At 43.6% G+C, this 14,745-nt stretch overlaps 2 protein-coding genes and 1 long non-coding RNA gene across 3 annotated transcripts; 2 read left to right on the top strand and 1 right to left on the bottom strand.

Moving 5' to 3' along the window:
- The first annotated feature begins 905 nt into the window (after positions 1 to 905).
- Positions 906 to 9,315, top strand: LOC124689383. Its single transcript, XM_047222926.1, has 5 exons — positions 906 to 1,824; positions 2,835 to 3,812; positions 4,819 to 5,802; positions 6,822 to 7,802; positions 8,978 to 9,315. The coding sequence occupies exons 1-5, from the start codon at positions 906 to 908 to the stop codon at positions 9,313 to 9,315; spliced, it is 4,200 nt and encodes a 1,399-aa protein (XP_047078882.1).
- A 370-nt stretch (positions 9,316 to 9,685) lies between these two features.
- LOC124686108 lies at positions 9,686 to 12,103 on the top strand. The gene is made up of 3 exons (XR_006997722.1): positions 9,686 to 9,969; positions 10,855 to 10,937; positions 11,976 to 12,103. It is a non-coding gene; the product is annotated as an uncharacterized LOC124686108 (long non-coding RNA).
- A 618-nt stretch (positions 12,104 to 12,721) lies between these two features.
- LOC124689382 lies at positions 12,722 to 13,146 on the bottom strand. The gene is made up of 2 exons (XM_047222925.1): positions 12,888 to 13,146; positions 12,722 to 12,774 (listed from the first exon to the last, which is right to left on the bottom strand). Exons 1-2 carry the CDS (start codon positions 13,144 to 13,146, stop codon positions 12,722 to 12,724), a joined length of 312 nt encoding a protein of 103 aa, XP_047078881.1.
- Positions 13,147 to 14,745: the final 1,599 nt, after the last annotated feature.

Here is a 14,745-nt window from a genome sequence, read left to right as displayed (position 1 = left end):
TGGCCCCAGAAGATAAGACCAGTAATCGGGTACCGGATGATTAATGAGCGGCATTAAGTAATCATGTTGGGTGATTAAGTAGCTTTCGTAGAACAAAGATGAGCGACTTCATTAGCTTGGCGTCCAAAAATTCCCGCTAATTAAGCGCTCCTCTATCTCAGTGCTTGATGCTAGAAATGCATGACCGACCACCACCTAGGACTTCGATAAGTTTGATGACCTCTTACGGCATGAAATTCAAGTTCAACATTCTGAAGTCCATGATCAATAGCCTAGGACTTTGGAATGTTTAAGTTGAACACTACACGTTTTCCAGATAAGCATGTCTTCGGACTTCCCGCTAGCAAAATATTTTACATATTTTATTAGAACAAAAAAAGTAGGTAGTCATATCTTTTGTAAATATAAATGACGCTAAACGAGATACTTCCTCCGTCTCAATTTAACAGACGCGCACGTAGTGCAAAAGATTTCTTTAACCATTATTTCGGTCAAGAGTACAATATATATGTGAAAAAATTTATATCATTCGAAACCTTTTTAAATACAAATCTAATGGTATAAATTTTGTAGACATATAATTTATATTTTGATAACCATATTAATGGTCAAACTTTGTCTAACGGAGTAGTAATCTTAATAAAAACAAAGAAATTGTTGCAACTTTTCAATTGATTCCCATCATCAATGCAGACCCAACGTTTACATGGAGAGTTGCTAAAATTCCATGGCTAAATATACCTTAGAAAAGGACTTCGGGGGCCCTCCCCTAAAACAGAGGAGTTTGGGGCTTCAGTCAGACTCGCACTGGCGGCGTGATTTTTCCCCATCCTGGCCTGGCTGCCGCGCCCTACACTCCGCCGCCACACCCTTGAGCACGAGCGCCCAGGCCGGCCGCCGGCGAGATGGCGGCGCTGGAACACCGCCGCAACCCTCCCGTCCTCGGCTACTTCCGCGAAGGCGAAGCTCTTGACGGCATCCACTTCCAGCCCACCACGGATGCCCCCAATCGCGTCCCGCAGGGCCGCTTCCCCTCCCCCACCGGCGACGGCGACCGCGGCACGCTCCTCGGATGCCGCCACGGCCTCGTGCTGATCTTCCACTCGTCGAAGGACGACCAGGTCCTAGTCTGGGACCCCGTCACCGGCGACCAGCACCGCGTCGCCACTCCCACGGGGTTCGACGTGCAAGAAACCCCCTTCGACGGGGCGGTGCTCCGTGCCGCCGGAGGCCACTTCCAGGTGGTGCTGGTAGGCTACAAGCAGAAAAGGAACCCACGAGCGGCCGTCTGCATTTACTCGTCGGAGACCGGCGTATGGAGTAATCTCCTCTCAACACCGGTTCCACGCGACGCCGCTGGGTATCAAGCCATGCCCGCTGTGCTGGTCGAGGATTCCCTTTACTGGCTGTGTTCGAGTGTAATTCTTAAGGTGGATTTGCGTGTGCAGAGCCTAGCTGTGATACAGGTGCCGGCGGATATGTTCGCCGAGGAGAAATACTTGATGCGAGCAGAGGGTGGCGGGCTGGGTTTGTTCTCTTTGTCAGGATACACCGCCCGATTATGGAAGATGAACGCCAATGCCGATGGTGTTTCTTCGTGGGTGTTGGGAAGAACTGTTGAGCTGGGCAGGCTACTTTCTCTGGATTCAAAGAGGGAGACAAGCTACATTCAGATGATAGGGTACGCCGAGGAAAATGGTGTGGCTTTCTTGCGGACAGTTGCCGGTATCTTCATGGTCCAGCTTGAGACATTGGAGTTCAAGAAACTTCTCGAGAACAACAACTGTGTTGTCTGTTATCCATTAGAAAGTGTCTATGCTGCAGGTAAAAGCTTGTCTTCAGACTGTGGTTACAGCAAAACACATTGATTTTGATAATTGGTTGATGGAATGTCCTTCTCATCCTTTGGAGTTAAGCTAACAATTTAGCACTTGCTTCTATTGCTAGCTCATTTGCTCTGTAGTGTTTCTGTTCCAATGCTTGTGTGGAAGCATATTTTTTCATGATTACAGTCTGGATTCACGTTCGTACTGGTTCCTAGTTTGCTAGTGTATCCTTTATATGCTTTTCATTATGTCAACATTTCATTCTTATATTGTATCTGGTTTGTCAACAAATCTAGTGATTCTCTTTTCACATTATCACATATTGTTATTATAGCTGAACTATATGGTTCAAGCCAGAGGTAGCAACCTGTCATCATCAGTGTATTATATGAATATCTAGTCAATAAAACGATGACAACAAGATTGATTTACTAGTTGAACTATATTTCACTTGTTGCCCGCTTGTTGACATATTCAAGAACTGTACAACTGATACTGTTAGTGCATAGCTGCGGTGCAGTTTGTTCTTATGTTGAGGACAACTGCATAAACACTAGCTTGAACCACCCGAAATGGCAGATAGGTAAGTCCATTTGCACCAGGGACAACTAATAAATTTAGTTCATTCATCTCTCTGGCTAAAAAAATTCAAAGGAAATCTAAATTTTTATAGTCAGGATCACTTTGGTTACTTGGAGTTGTTGGTATGAGCATATTTTACTGTCTTCGGTGAAGAGTGGAACAAGCTTATTAATTCTACTAGATAACTTGACTGGTCAGCTAACAGTCCGAGTTTGTAACCATGCATGTGCTTCATTTTCACGATATTAATAGTACATACTGTTGTGGTTATATTCTTTAAATTTTATAGGCTGTGTCGTTTGGTTTATCTAGTCGCAATGTTGTATCAGAACTGAGTTAATCAAAATATCTCGTTGATGCCTCCTTGTATTGTCTATATTTAGCATTCCATTGTAATGTTATTTGTTTCAATTCTTATGATTGCAGAAACAAGCACTGGTGGTGGACATGATGCCCTAGACTCCACCGCCTCCCCCATGAGCGCTCAGGCCGGTGAGATGACGGCGCTGGAATACCGCCATAACCCTCCGGTCCTCGGTTTCTTCCGCGAAGCTCTTGACGGCATCAACTTCCAACCTACCATGGAGGCCCCTAATTGCGTCCCGCACGGCCGCTTCTCCTCTCCCATCGGTGACGGCGACAGCGGCACACTACTGGGATGCCGCCATGGTCTTGTACTAATCTTCGATTCATCGAGGGACCAGGTCCTGGTCTGGGACCCCGTCACCGGCCACCAGCGCCGCATCGCCACTCCCGCGGGGTTTGACGTGCAGCAAACCCCGTTTGACGGGGCGGTGCTTCGTGCTGCTGGAGGCCACTTTCAGGTGGTACTGGTAGGCTACAAGAAAAGGAATCCACGAGCGGTCGTCTGCATTTACTCGTCGGAGACCGGCGTATGGAGTAATCTCCTCTCAACAACGGTTCCACGCAATGCCGTGCGGTACCAAGCCATGCCCGCTGTGCTGGTCGAGGATTCCCTTTACTGGCTGTGTTCAAGTGTAATTCTCAAGGTGGATTTGTGCAGGAAGAGCCTAGCTGTGATACAGGTGCCAGCGGATATGTTCGCCGGTGACAAATACTTGATGCGAGCAGAGGATGGTGGGCTGGGTTTATTCTCTTTGTCAGAATACACCGCCCAATTATGGAAGAGGAATGCACATGCCGATGGTGTTTCTTCGTGGGTGTTGGGAAGAACTATTGAGCTGGGCAGGCTACTTTCTCTGGATTCAAAGAGGGAGACAAGTTACATACAGATGATAGGGTACGCTGAGGAAAATAATGTGGCTTTCTTGCGGACAGTTGCCGGTATCTTCATGGTCCAGCTTGAGACATTGCAGTTCAAGAAACTTCCCGAAAACAACAACTGTGTTGTCTGTTACCCATTAGAAAGTGTATATGCTGCAGGTAATAGCTTGTCATCAAACTGTTGGTTACAACGAAACATGTTGTTTTTCGATAATTGGTTGATGGAATGCCATTCTCATCCTTCGGAGTTAAGCTAACAATTTGCTTCTATCGCTAGCGTATTTGCTCTGTAATGTTTCTGTTCCGATGCTTGTGTGGTAGCATGTTTTTCATGACTATGATCTGGATTGACATTCATACCGGTTCCTAGTTTGCTAGTGTATCCTTTATATGCTTTTCATTATGTCAATGTTTCATTCTTATATTGCATCTGTTTGTCAACAAAAGTAGTGATTCTCTTTTTGAATTATCACATATTGTTATTATCGCTGATCTATATGGTTCAAGTCCGAGCTAGCAAACTGTCATCATCAGTATATTATTATATATTCAATAAAACGATGACAAAAAGATTGGTTTACTAGTTGAACTATATTTTACTTGTTGCCCACTTGTTAACATATTCAAGAACTGTACAACTGATACTGTTAGTGCATAGTGCAGTTTGTTCTTATGTTGAGGACAACTGCATGAAACACTAGCTCGAACCACCCGAAATGGCAGATAGGTCAGTCCATTTGCACCAGGGATAACTAATAAAATTAGTTCATTAATCTCTCTGGCTAAATTATTTCAAAGATAGTCTAAATTTTTATAGTTAGGATCACTCTGGTTACTAGGAGTTGTTGGTATGAGCATATTTTACTGTCTTCGATAAGGAGTGGAACAAAGCTTATTAATTCTAGATAACTTGACTGATCAGCTAATAGCCCCGAGTTTGCAACCATGCATGTGCTTAATTTTCACGATATTAATAGTACATACTGTTGTGGTTATATTCTTTAAATTTTATAGGCTGTGTTGTTTGGTTTATCTAGTCGCAATGTTGTATCAGAACTGAGCTTTTTTTTTGCAAAATATCAAGATATCTCGTTGATGCCTCCTTGTATTGTTTATATTTAGCATTTCATTGTAATGTTATTTGTTTCAATTCTTATGATTGCAGAAACAAGCACTGGTGGTGGACATGATGCCCTAGAATCCACCGCCTCCCCCATGAGCGCTCAGGCCGGTGAGATGACAGCGCTGGAATACCGCCATAACCCTCCGGTCCTCGGTTTCTTCCGCGAAACTCTTGATGGCATCAACTTCCAACCTACCATGGAGGCCCCTAATCGCGTCCCGCACGGCCGCTTCTCCTCTCCCATCAGCAACGGCGACAGCGGGACACTACTGGGATGCCGCCATGGTCTTGTACTAATCTTCCATTCATCGAGGGACCAGATCCTCGTGTGGGACCCCGTCACTGGTGACCAGCACCGTGCTGCAGCCCCCCCAAGGTTTGACGTGCACCAAACCCCCTTTGACGGGGCGGTGCTTCGTGCTGCTGGAGATCACTTTAGGGTGGTATTGGTAGGGTACAAGCAAAAAAAGAATCCACAAGCGATTGTGTGCTTTTTCTCGTCGGAGACTGGCGTATGGAGTAATCTTATCGAAACACCTATTCCACGCGACGCCGCGGGGTATCAAGGCATGCCCGCTGTGCTGGTTGGGGATTCCCTTTACTGGCTGTGTTCAAGTGTAATTCTCAAGGTGGATTTGCGTGAGCAGAACCTAGCTGTGATACAGGTGCCAGTGGATATGTCCGCCAAGGACAAATACTTGATGCGAGCAGAGGGTGGTGGGCTGGGTTTATTCTCTTTGTCAGAATACACCGCCCAGTTATGGAAGAAGAGGAATACCGATGCTGGTGGTGTTTCTTCGTGGGTGTTGGGAAGAACTATTGAGCTGGGCAGGCTACTTTCTCTGGATTCGAAGAGCGAGACAAGGTGCATTCAGATGATAGGGTACGCCGAGGAAAATAATGTGGCTTTCTTGCGGACAGTTGCCGGTATCTTCATGGTCCAGCTTGAGACATTGCAGTTCAAGAAACTTCTCGAGAACAACAACTGTGTAGTCTGTTATCCATTAGAAAGTGTCTATGCTGCAGGTAATAGCTTGTCTTCAAACTGTGGTTACAATGAATGAAACACGTTGATTTTCGATAATTGGTTGATGGAATGCCCTTCTCATCCTTCGGAATTAAGCTAACAATTTGCTTCTATTGCTAGCATATTTGCTCTGTAGTGCTTCTGTTCCAATGCTTGTGTGGTAGCATATTATTTGATGACTATGATCTGGATTCACATTCATACCGGTTCCTAGTTTGCTAGTGTATCCTTTATATGCTTTTCATTATGTCAATGTTTCATCTTATATTGTATCTGTTTGTCAACAAATGTAGTGATTCTATTTTTGCATTATCACATATTGTTATTAATCGCTGAACTATATGGTTTAAGTCAGAGCTAGCAAACTGTCATCATCAGTGTGTCATATGAAAATCTATTCACTAAAACGATGACAACAAGATTTGTTTACTAGTTGAACTATATTTTACTTGTTGCCCGCTTGTTGACATATTCAAGAACTGTACAACTGATACTGTTAGTGCATAGCTGCGGTGCAGTTTGTTCTTATGTTGAGGGCAACTGCATAAACACTAGCTTGAACCAACCGAAAGGGCAGATAATCAAGTCCATTTGCACCAGGGATAACTAATAAATTTAGTTCATTCATCTCTCTGGTTAAATTTGTTCAAAGATAATCTGAATTTTTATAGCCAGAATCACTTTGGTTACTAGGAGTTGTTGGTATGAGCATATTAGAATACTGTCTTCGATAAGGAGTGGAGCAAGCTTATTAATTCTACTAGATAACTTGTCTGGTCAGCTAACAGTCCGAGTTTGTAACCATGCATGTGCTTCATTTTCACGATATTAGTAGTACATACTGTTGTGGTTATATTCTTTAAATTTTATAGGCTGTGTCGTTTGGTTTATCTAGTCGCAATGTTGTATCAGAACTGAGTTCTTCTTTTTTTTCAAAATATCTCGTTGATGCCTCCTTGTATTGTTTATATTTAGCATTCCGCTGTAATGTTATTTGTTTCAATTCTTATGATTGCAGAAACAAGCACTGGTGGTGGACATGATGCCCTAGACTCCACCGCCTCCCCCATGAGCGCTCAGGCTGGCAAGATGACAGCGCTGGAATACCGCCATAACCCTCCGGTCCTCGGTTTCTTCCGTGAAGCTGTTGACGGCATCTGCTTCCAATCTACCATGGAGGCCCCTAATCATGTCCCGCATGGTCGCTTCTCCTCTCCCATCGGTAACGGCGACAGCGGCACACTCCTTGGATGCCGCCATGGCCTCGTACTAATCTTCCATTCATCAAGGGACCAGTTCCTCGTCTGGGACCCTGTCACTGGCGACCAGCGCCGCATCGCCACTCCCCCGGGGTTTGACGTGCACCAAACCCCGTTCGACGGGGCGGTGCTTCGTGCTGCTGGAGGCCACTTTCAGGTGGTATTGGTAGGCTACAAGAAGAAAAGGAATCCACGAGCGACAGTCTGCATTTACTCGTCGGAGACCGGCGAATGGAGCAATCTCATCGAAACACGGGTTCCACGCGATGCAGTGCGGTACCAAGCCATGCCTGCTGTGATGGTCGAGGATTCACTTTACTGGCTGTGTTCAAGTGTAATTCTCAAGGTGAATTTGTGTGGGCAGAGCCTAGCTGTGATACAGGTGCCAGCAGATATGTTCGCCAAGGATAAATACTTGATGCGAGCAGAGGGTGGCGGGCTGGGTTTATTCTCTTTGTCAGAATACACCGCCCAATTATGGAAGAGGAATGCAGATGCCAATGGTGTTTCTTCGTGGGTGTTGGGAAGAACTATTGAGCTGGGAAGGCTACTTTCTCTGGATTCGAACAGGGAGACGAGGTCCATACAGATGATAGGGTATGCTGAGGAAAATAATGTGGCTTTCTTGCGGACAGTTGCCGGTATCTTCATGGTCCAGCTTGAGACATTGCAGTTCAAGAAACTTCTCGAAAACAACAACAGTGTTGTCTGTTATCCAATAGAAAGTGTCTATGCTGCAGGTAATAGCTTGTCTTCAAACTGTGGTTACAACAAAACCATGTTGATTTTCGATAATTGGTTGATGGAATGATGTTCTTATCCTTCAGTGTTAAGCTAAGAATTTTAAATAGGGTTGTATCACTTGTTCCTTTTGGTGTGCAATTTGTTCTGTAGCATTTCTGTTCTGATGCTTGTGTGGTAGCAAATTATTTGATAGTTATGATCTGGATTCACATTGATGCTGGTAGTTAGTTTGCTAATGTATCCTTTATGCTTTTTATTATATCAACGGGTCAACGTTATATTGTATCTGGTAAGTCAACAAATGTAGCGATGCTTGTTTAACATTATCACGTATTGTTATTATCACTGAACTGGTTCAAGTCAGAGCTAGCAAAATGTCTTTATCAGTTTATTATATGCATGTATATTCAATAAAACAACAAACACTAAGATTGGTTTAATATTTGAACTGAATTTCACTGTTGTCTGCCTGTTGGCATATTCAGGAGCTGTATACTGGCAGTGTTAGTGCATAGCTGTCATGTTTATTATTTTCATGTTCAGGGCAACTGCATGAAAAACTAGCTTGAAACAACTTAAATGGCAAATGGGTAGCTCAAATAGGTATATTTGAACTCTTAAATCTAGTTATGTTTGTTCATTGGATAGTGTTATCAATCCTATCGTGCTAATAATCTTAAATCAACAGTGAAAACATTGTTTTGAATTTATGAATAATTGTTCATTTGACCACTTGTAGGAGAGTCCTGCTGCGAGTGGCAAGTCCATTCGTACAAGGGAAATGTAACAAACTTAGTTCATTTCACCTCTCTGGCTAAATTTGTTCAAAGCTAATCTAAACTTTGGTTACTAGCTTGTTGGTATGAGCATATTTTATTGTTTGCATATGGCATGGAACAAGCTTATTAATTCTGGATAACTTGTCTATTCTGATCCCTTAACAGTCTTGTGTGTGCAATTGTACATGTGTTTCATTTTCACGATATTAATAGGATATTCTGTTTTGGGTTCTTTAAATTTTATACGTTGTGTTGTCTGCTTTATCTATTCCTAATGTTGTATTCGAACTGAATTTTTTTCCCAAATTATCAAAATATCTCGTTGATGCCTCCTCGTATCTATTAGCATTCCATTGTAATGTTATTGATTGTTTGAATTCTTATGATTGCAGAAACAAGCATTGGTGGTGGACCTGATGCCCTAGACTCCGCGGCCTCCCCTATGAGCATGACCGCTCCTGCCGGCGAGATGACAGCGCTGGAACACCGCCGCAACCCTCCCGTTCTCGGTTACTTCCGTGAAGCTATCGATGGCATCCACTTCCAGCCTACCATGGAGGGCCCAAATCGTGTCCCACATGGCCGCTTCTCCTCTCCGATTGGCGACGGCGACAACAGCACACTCCTCGGGTGCCGACATGGCCTTGTACTAATCTTCCACTCGTCGAGGGACCAGATCCTGGTGTGGGATCCTGTCACCGGCGAACAAACCGCATTGCCACTCCCCTAGGGTTTGACGTGCACCAAACCCCGTTTGACGGGGCCGTGCTTCGTGCTGCTGCAGAGCACTTCCAGGTGGTGTTGGTAGGCTACAAACAAAAAAGGAATCCGCGAGCCATCGTCTGCATTTACTCATCGGAGACTAGATTATGGGGTAATCTCATCGAAACACCGGTTCCACGGGACGCCGTGGAGTATCAAGGCATGCCCGCTGTGCTGGTCGAGGATTCCCTTTACTGGCTGAGTTCAAGTGTTATTCTCAAGGTGGATTTGTGTAGGCGGAGCCTAGCTGTGATACAGGTGCCAGCGGATATGTTTGCCAAAGACAAATACTTGATGGCTATGCGAGCGGAGGGTGGCGGGCTGGGTTTAATCTCTTTGTCAGAATGCACCGCCCAATTATGGAAGAGGAATACTGATGCTGTTGGTGTTTCTTCATGGGTGTTGGGAAGAACTATTGAGCTGGACAGGCTACTTACTCTGGATTCAAAGAGAGAGACAAGGTACATGCAGATGATAGGGTATGCTGAGGAAAATAATGTGGCTTTCTTGCGGACTGCTGCTGGTATCTTCATGGTCCAGCTTCACTCATTGCAGTTCAAGAAACTTCTCGAAAACAACAACAGTGTTACCTGTTATCCATTAGAAAGTGTCTATGCTGCAGGTAATTGGTTTTCAAACCATTGATTATATTACGGAACCACGTTGATTTTTTATAAATATGGCACCAATGTTAGGAAAGTGTCTCATGTCTTCAAACCGTTATTATGGAACCACGTTGATTCGATAATTGGTTGATGGAATTCCGTTCTCATACTTTAGTGTTAAGCTAGCAGTTTCAAGTACTGTTGCATCGCTTGTTCCTTTTGCTGCTTGATGAAGTCTTGAACATATAGCAAATTTGACCTGCTGTTTGATACTTGTGTGGTAGCATCTTGTTTGTTAGTTATAATCTGGATTCACATTTGATACTGGTAGCTAGTTTGCTTGTATACAGTGTACTTTATCCTTTTATCCCACCACTTTCAGCGTTGTGGTTACAGAATCTACGAATAATAGTTCATTTTACCACCTGTAGAAGAGTCATGTCGCGAGTGCTAAGTCCATTTGTTATACCAGGGAAAACTAATCAATTGAATTCATTACATTTCTCAGGTTAAATGTAGTTAAATATAATCTGAATTTCTATAGCCAGGATGCCAGGATAACTTTGTTTACTAGGACTTGTTGGTGTTAGCATATATAATAGTTTTTGATATGGCATTGAACAAATTTATTAGTTCTGGATAATTCGCCCATATTTGATCAGCTAATAGTCCTAGTTTTCTACTGTACATGTCCTTCATTTTCACGATATTGATCAATATATAACTTTTTAGTACTATTGTTTAAATTTTATTGTTTCTGTGGTTTGGTTCATGTAATCCCAATGCTGTATCAGAACTGAGTTAATTTTTCCAAATTATCGAAATATCTTGTTGATGCCTCCTTGTATCTATTTATCATTCCATCCTAATGCTATTGGTTATTTGACTTCTTATGATTGCAGAAACAAGCATTGGTGGTGGACATGATGGAGCTGATCAACACATGCTAATGTAATGGTTGAGCAGGCAAGCTTATCTTATGAATGTACGTTGAGGTATCTGAACTGTTCTTACAAGAAACATGTGTTTTCTTTCATTTTTACTGCCATCCCTCAGGTACTAAATTGCAAGAGAGGGCTCTAAGATTTTCTCTGCAACCCTTTGCTTAGCTGATTGCTTAGATGTTTAACACTTCATATTGAACATACTTGATCCAGATGTCATGATAAATACTCCTTGCATCATGAATTGTAGCTTCTTACTACCAGATTAAAGTAGTGTTCAAAGTGTTGTTCTGTTGCGCAGAGCTTAAAAACGAAATCTATTTTAGATTGAAGGAAGTCTAATTGTTAATAAGATGACGTGTGATCCTTTTCTTGAGGTTTCTACTGCATGAATTTGATTAAATTCATCCATTGGCGACTAGCTAGCTGCTGGTGCATTTATAAAATGAATGCCTATGAGCTAGAAACCAGATGTTTCTGATTTCCTACTCCATGAACCCCTTGTCTGTCCACTGGTCTTCTAGCCTTTATTAGGTCCCTACAGACTTTTGTTCTCCCAGGTCGCTTCAGATCAGCAAAGCTACTAGAGGAACAGACATAGTTATTTCCATCTTTTTTATTTGTTGCCTTCCAGCTCCCATCTCCACACAGCGCATTTCCATCGTTGTCAGTTCAGCAGTCTTCTTGCCGTCGGCCTCCACCCACAGTTCGCCTGGAAGATCTCACTTGACAAGTGCACGAACAATTTGGCTCCCCAACTGATCGCACTTCGGCTTGCTCCCTTTGCCTGTAAAGTCGCCCAAGCGGACATCCAGTGTCCAATCATATTAGGTTACCTATTATTCCTAAAACTTTTAAAATAGAAGTTGAAGGTGCGCCACTACACTATAAATTACCTATTATTCCTTGTTTCTAATGTTTGATTTATCTAATAATGCCAAGATGATTCAACTTTGGAGTTTTCCACAGTGGTGAAGCTAATGTTTAGTGTTTGAGTCGCACAAAGTCGTCAGATATAATTTTAATGGTTTATCCATGAATGAAAATTGTTTTTTTCTGATACCATGATTGCCCTACAGGTATCTAGAGTCACGTTCCGGTGGCTGAGATGCAGAAGTGGCTTGTTTACTGGGATCGAGACAAGATGCACCGACCACCGAGTGAGCTGTGGTGTGGACTTGTAGGAATTAATCGCTTATTTTGCCCAATTCCGTCTGTTATGTGAATTATGTAGTCAATTGGCCAACTGGCATGAAGACATGTCGACCTATTTCCATTTATTAGTACTTTGAGTGTGATATTTCCATTGCATTCTGTTCGTATTTACACTGTTTCCTTTTGATTGTTGCTCCATGCTGTATCTGATCAGGGGGGATTCTACGTCAAATTTCTCTTTGGGTTCCGTTTTGCGGGCTTCGTTCCTGGTGATTTTTATATGGTTCTAAAAGGTTCTAAATAGAGGCACTATAGGGGTTTGAGCATAGTGCCACTAAACGGAATCCCTATACAATTCGCCGAATTCGTGGATTTTAAGGTTTTATTCCTTCCTTATTCTGAATGTGTGCTGAAATATCTTGTTTTCGAGAAGGCTTTGAATTAGTTTGATATATTGTTTCAATTCTTATGGAATAATTGTCACTTGGACAGGGTAGTGTAAATCAACATAAGCATGATAATAACTGCATTCACTTTGAATTCGCAGACCTCCTCAAAGGGGAAGACATTTTATTTATTGGTGCAACAACCACATCAGTTCAACATCATATGAGATCCCATGAACATGATCCACCAGCCCTTCGACTCTTTAATTTGAGATTGCTTGGCGTCAGCCCCACCTCTTGTTGCACTCACGTACACAATCCTCAACACCACTTGCATCTGCAAAAGAATGGGAAATGCAAGCAAAAGATCATCGTCAGAACAAATGATTATTCTTCATACATAGACAGAGCAAAGATATGAAACGCATGTAAGGCGGTCCGCCGTCTTACCGGCGGGCACCGCCCCGTTTCCGCAGACTATGTCCGTGCTGCAGACCATGGTGCAGGCGGCGAGGGTGTCGTGCCTGTCGCTGCAGCTGCCGGCGCAGCCGACGTTGCAGAGCCACCATGGAGTGTTGTGGCTGCACCACGGGTGGCACTGCTGGTAGCAGTCGCAGAAGGACATGGCGGCCACCTGCTGCTGCAGCTGCCCGGACAGCATCACGAGGAGGAGCACGCACAGGGCGGCGGCAGCTCCCTTCTTCTCCATCTCCGGCGCGCTTCTTCCGAATCAGTGTCTGCGGTGATACTCTCTGCGCCAGTACTGTTCGTGCCTCTGTGGGGTCTTATACAGCAGCGTTGGAGCTCTGAAACCGAGGGCAATACCGTCGTTTGACCTGGACAATCTGTATTGGAGGCTTGGAGCCGACAATAGTGAATGCAGCTCCTGAAGCTGCCTGTGGTGATGTAGAAAGAAAACTGAATCTTGCTCTTCTGGTGCTATGCCCATCCGCTGGGTGCCGTATTTATCTGTTGCCCGATGCAAACCTTACACACATTTGGATTACTTGTTTCGATGTTGAAGCAGCTGAGAACCTGCATTTCTTTGTCATGAATTATCTACTCGGTGGTGTTGATTGATTATGTAGCTGTTAAATATGGACCTCTAGTGTACCTCCTAGCTTTTGCTATGGGGCTGGCGGGTTCACTCCTTGTCCTGAATAGGGCTGGCTCCTTCCCCGAGATAGATAGAAGCCAAGACCACTACGCGGTGCAAACTTCTAAAGAAGAGATTGAACTTATTTTCTTTCTCGTTTGCTTGTTCCCTAAGATATGATGGTTTTCATGGGGTTGTAGTTCAGTTCCGCCAGACAGGTGGACCCATTACTAGTATTCTTGGCATAGGAAAACAACATAAATATAAGAGTGAATTTCACTTTTACCCACTAGTTTTGTACTTGTGACACCAATTATTCCATCTAGTGAACATTCGTCCAGAATACACCATTAAAAAACTTTGAGCCCCCTTTTTATGAAGGGTATCCTAGACAAAGTGTAAGGTGGTCATCGATATTCAAGGATATATGGAGAACGACAAGAAATGGAACAAATGAAGAAGATGCCGCTGAATATGATTGTCGTTGATGACGCTTCCCGGTTCCATCTAATAAAAAGGGCAATGTGCTTAATATGATTAAAACCAGATTCAAGGTTTTTTCCTCCCTCTGTACATAAAAGAATGTCTAAGATTTGTCTAATTTGGATGTATCTATACACTATATAATTACATTTAAATTTTAAAAAATAAGATATCATTTATAGACGGAAGTGGTAGATGGAAATATGGAACGTTCAGATAAATGCACAGCTAGGGGGGCTAAAATCAAATGTCATGGCGCATGCAATGCTAAAAAAAACAATGAATAAAAACCATAGAAAAACGGAAAAACTTTTATATGAGTGAATTTAAGTTCTCACCCCCTAATTTGTCGTGTTTAACAGCATCTCCAGTCACGTCCCCCAAACCGCCCCCCAAATGGCGCCGGATTGAGCGTTTGGGGGACGTGTTTTGTTCGTGCCGCGTTCGGGGAGGTCGCTCCCCAACCGCGTCCCCCAAACGCCGGCCCCAAACTTTTTTAAGGCTTTTTTGAAAACACAACCATTTATCAAATATAGCATACAAACCGTTTGGGGGACGTGTTTTGTTCGTGCCGCGTTTTGAGGACGTCGCTCTCCAGCCGCGTCTCCCAAACGCCGCCCCCAAACTTTTTGAAGACTTTTTGAAAACACAACCATTTATCAAATATAGCATACAAACCGTTCGGGGGACGTGTTTTGTTCGTGCCGCGTTTCGGGGACGTCGCTTCCC

Source organism: Lolium rigidum, chromosome 2, assembly GCF_022539505.1.
Source record: "Lolium rigidum isolate FL_2022 chromosome 2, APGP_CSIRO_Lrig_0.1, whole genome shotgun sequence".
Classification (NCBI taxonomy): Eukaryota; Viridiplantae; Streptophyta; class Magnoliopsida; order Poales; family Poaceae; genus Lolium; species Lolium rigidum.
Note: the sequence above shows the minus strand (reverse complement) of the source record. Positions and strands in the feature narration are given on the sequence as shown.

Coding starts and splice junctions, on each gene's coding strand:
- LOC124689383 (XM_047222926.1), top strand. CDS start 906: ATGGCGGCGCTGGAACACCGCCGCAACCCTCCCGTCCTCGGCTACTTC. Junction 1,825..2,834: donor AGAAAGTGTCTATGCTGCAG/GTAAAAGCTTGT, acceptor TTATGATTGCAG/AAACAAGCACTGGTGGTGGA. Junction 5,803..6,821: donor AGAAAGTGTCTATGCTGCAG/GTAATAGCTTGT, acceptor TTATGATTGCAG/AAACAAGCACTGGTGGTGGA.
- LOC124689382 (XM_047222925.1), bottom strand. CDS start 13,146: ATGGAGAAGAAGGGAGCTGCCGCCGCCCTGTGCGTGCTCCTCCTCGTG. Junction 12,775..12,887: donor AAACGGGGCGGTGCCCGCCG/GTAAGACGGCGG, acceptor ATTCTTTTGCAG/ATGCAAGTGGTGTTGAGGAT.